Raw genomic sequence first — 3,739 nt, forward strand, 5'->3', positions numbered from 1 at the left:
TTTAGCTTCTTAGAGGAAGCGCCAATACTAAGGGCGGGTTCACACCACCCACCTACCCGTCGTGCAAAAATGAGGTGCAAGTGCGTTTGCAAATGTGGCCCAATCGTGGACGGGGACCCAGACGTGGAGTGCAAAAAATGATGGGCGACACTAGAGGGCCGCCCAACTCGTTGGACAACAAATGAGAAGCGCGTGAAATAATTTAATTGGGTATTGTACCCAGGTGGCCTGTTTCCAAAAGAGTCTGCCTACCACTAAGCCAATCATCCATTGATGTAATTGTCAGGCTGCTTTTATTGACATCTTCCTCTCCACCCTCTTTATCCGTGGCCGGGCGGGTGGTGTGAACGCGGCCTTAGACCTGGCCAAGGCAGGCCAAAAAGGGAGTCATGTTTGGGACTCTTCTTCCGGCTAGCTCAAGTGAAGGTCATAAAGGAAGTCCTAAAGCCGTAGAAGCGTTCCCTGATGGAGGATGAGAGCTTTGTCGATGAGGGGTCCTCCTCGATAGCCCATCACTCCCAGGCTCTCTATCCGACTGCCCAAGAGCTCCCCTTGCGCCCTCCTCCTGCCGTCGAATCTAACTACAATCATTTCTTCGTCGTTGGTAATCATCACCTCTACTTCTGGCGCCCTTCTTATTCACTTCATCCTCCCTTTTTTGCTTGACCTTGCTGCGATCTCCCGCCTTGCAGATTTCTTGAAGGAGCGCCATGATCAGTACATCTACAAGCACAACAATGGGTACCCCTCTCCCCTCTGTCTTGAGCTTGTACATGGGAAAAAAGTGACACTAAAGTTGTGCTTTGACTACAAGGTTTTGTAAGATTTAGAATCCTCATGAAAATAACCAAGGATTATCTGCCACTACCAAATCTCATTTTGTCCATGGATACGTCCTGTTGTAAAGCTTGTGCGTTATTGGATTAGCCCCAACCCATATTGCACTGGATGGTGATTCTGCGGTCACTTCCGTGGATTTCAATGTGGGAAAGCAAAGCCGGGCTGACATGAAAGCAACAGGCAAGCGGAAAACTGTGAGTGTTTTGGAAATTCTAAGATTGATCAGGAAGAAATTTAATCTGACCCCGCAACTTGTTGAAAGTGTTTGGAGTCGGAATTACATTGTGTAACTCTGATATCGTCTGCAGAATGCTCGTGTACTGGAGCCCAATTCGGCTCTGTGTAAAGTTATTTCGAACAATACCACTTACATCATCAGGTCCGTTGTCTGGAGGGATATTTTGTTCGCTTTGAGTTTTGGCATCACTCTACTAGCAATACAGTATATTGGCAGTCAGCTTGTGATCGGGGATTGAATAACAGATGTTGTGTGAAAGGAGCACTGCTCGAAGTCAACGAACGCCTTACAGATGAGCCGTCCTTACTAAAACTTAAGGTGAGACCGCCATTCCTTGTCTATTTAACTAATTTGCCCATCTGTTTTCTTCGGGAAGGAAGATGGGATGTATCCTGCAGTATCTTAAATATGCTCCAAAAAAAAACTTTTTGGCTGGCAGGCAGCAACTGAAGGTTTTGTTGCTATCATAATGCCAAAGCCTGATGACTGGAAGAAAGCTGCAGCATCTTTTTTAAGCAGCAAAGAATATGCAGAACGCATTACTACAAAAGTTTGACAGACTTCTTGGAGATTTGTGTAGTTTTGATCATTAGATGTTCACGAAAGGTAATCTGCTTCAGATCCTTTGGATGCGAGCTGAAAGCAACACAGAATTTATAGCATGAGGCCTACAAACAGGGCCTTTTTCTACGAGAGGATTAGCGATCAACTGCCCCGGCAATTTGGGGGAAATAATCAGGATGTATGCATACTTGACTTGTCAGAGTGGCCGTGTGCAATTCAGAGGTTTATAACATGGTCTTCTCACTGCTTTTCCAAAAGAATATCTGAAGTGATAGTTATTTTCTCGAAGGCATATATGGTGTATCCAAAATCAGGTTTGGTTGGACGTTAGATTTGGGTGATACCAATTTACAAAAGCAAGGCTGGCAGGGTTTAGGTTTTAGGTGACAAACAGCTGGTACTGTAATGAAATGAAAATTTGACTTAAACATGCATGCAAGGGAAAGGAGAAAGGAAAAGGAAGGGAGGATGGGAGAATGGAAGGAGGAGGGAGAACGGAAGGAGAAGCGAGAAGGGGAAGGGGAAAGGGAAGTGGGTCGCATGGATTCTAGACATCTCTTCTTTGAAGTCAAACTGAACATCCGATTCTCGATCGAAAGGATTCTTCAATATCTGATGACATGGGGTAGTGATCAACCATGTTGAGAGGATGCTGTCGAGACTGAAATGGAGGCTGGAGTGAAAATTCAAAAACTATAGGAAACCTGGGAGAATGTTGGCAGCATAATGGCAAGACATCTGTGTCAGCGTCTAGGCATTTTTATAGGGCAGGGGCTAAGTTAGCAGCACTGACTTAGCTATGTCAACGGTGCTGACTTAGCTAAGTCAGCGTCCTGACCAGAACATCCATTCTGGCTAGACCCAAAGGCATTTTAGGGTTCACTAAGAGTAGCCTTCTGTGATTCATTTAGCACTTTGCTCCAGCTTTCATGCTGACAAGATAGGCAATTCCACCATGCTGGCATAGCCTTAAGTCACCATCTTGACTTGAAGGTGCATTCTAGAGAGTTTCCAAGTTGCCCCCCTTTTAGGGTTGTGGCCCCCCTTTTAAGACATAATCAGGCTCTAAGCATTCCACTGCAGATTTTGACTTGAGGAGGTGGATGTTGTTTCAAGCACTATCTTCATGCTTCAGTTGTATTTGTAGCACCCTACTAAACCTAAGGTACATGTAGATGACCCATTATCAGTTTGACTTAGGCTAAGTCAATGGCATTGACTTAATCTTTACCCCTCGACCTTGACTTAAGGCTACAAACAGGGATTAGGACGTTGAGTTAGTGCAAGATGCTAACTTAGCAAAATTTGACACTAACTTAGCAAATCTCTAGAAATGCTGTCAAAACTTCTCAGATTCCTACCTAGCAATTGAGCAATACATCAAAATTCGCAAAAAAGTGACTTGGACATCATCACTGGACCAAGTTCATCAGGGCACTGACTTACAGTTCACAGTTAGATGTTGATAAGAATTGACCAAATTACTTCAGTCTAGGTAGTTAATTTGTTGGTTGGCTAAGTCAGCATGATGTATTAAGTCAACAGCGATGACTTATATGTCAGTGTCCTATTCCAACTGCCCTACAGCTGCCAGCATTAATTGTCCAACTAGCAATTGGTGAGGATGTTAGGTAGGTGTGCTAGATCAAGCAGCAGCACTGACGTATATGTCAATGCCTATTTGCTAAGTCAATGTCCAAATGTGTACTTTTTGTTGATTGATTTTTTAATTATTTTTACCTCAAATCTTGTTTTTGTTCAGGGTTTTTTGGGCCCGAACGGTTTTATCTTATCTACTCTACCTATGGAAACCAAAATTTTAATATATATATATATATGAAAAAAAAAACAACAAAAAAGAACACATTTCCAACACATTTTAAGATTTTCTATGATGTGGAAAGAACTTGTTCCTTCAAACAGCTTCAAATTCTCACAAACGCATCATTTCTTTGCTTTTAAAAAGACTAGTACCTTAGCAATCCAAACACCTATCTATCCCTTCAATTTGATGACTATTGTATAGCAAAAGCACACAAAAACACTGAAAACACTCTCTTTTCACTCACACTTCCTAAGCTCCAATACCAATAGTTG

General features: G+C 42.9%; 1 protein-coding gene across 1 annotated transcript; it reads left to right on the forward strand.

The window, feature by feature from the left end:
- The first annotated feature begins 311 nt into the window (after nucleotides 1-311).
- On the forward strand, nucleotides 312-2,050 carry LOC147883235 (Single hybrid motif superfamily protein). The gene is made up of 6 exons (XM_087399812.1): nucleotides 312-604; nucleotides 693-741; nucleotides 908-1,034; nucleotides 1,149-1,219; nucleotides 1,324-1,396; nucleotides 1,518-2,050. The coding sequence occupies exons 1-6, from the start codon at nucleotides 466-468 to the stop codon at nucleotides 1,632-1,634; spliced, it is 576 nt and encodes a 191-aa protein (XP_087255938.1). The 5' UTR covers nucleotides 312-465; the 3' UTR covers nucleotides 1,635-2,050.
- Nucleotides 2,051-3,739: the final 1,689 nt, after the last annotated feature.

The sequence above is a fragment of the Dipteris shenzhenensis genome, chromosome 28 (genome assembly GCF_047967505.1).
Source record: "Dipteris shenzhenensis isolate YYH24624 ecotype China chromosome 28, Dip_SZ_1.0, whole genome shotgun sequence".
Lineage (NCBI taxonomy): Eukaryota > Viridiplantae > Streptophyta > Polypodiopsida > Gleicheniales > Dipteridaceae > Dipteris > Dipteris shenzhenensis.

Excerpts from the sequence above, each read along its gene's own strand:
- LOC147883235 (XM_087399812.1), top strand. The coding sequence starts at position 466 with ATGGAGGATGAGAGCTTTGTCGATGAGGGGTCCTCCTCGATAGCCCAT. Across the intron at positions 742-907 it reads ATCTACAAGCACAACAATGG|CTTGTGCGTTATTGGATTAG; the intron begins GTACCCCTCTCC and ends CCTGTTGTAAAG. Across the intron at positions 1,397-1,517 it reads CGTCCTTACTAAAACTTAAG|GCAGCAACTGAAGGTTTTGT; the intron begins GTGAGACCGCCA and ends TTTGGCTGGCAG.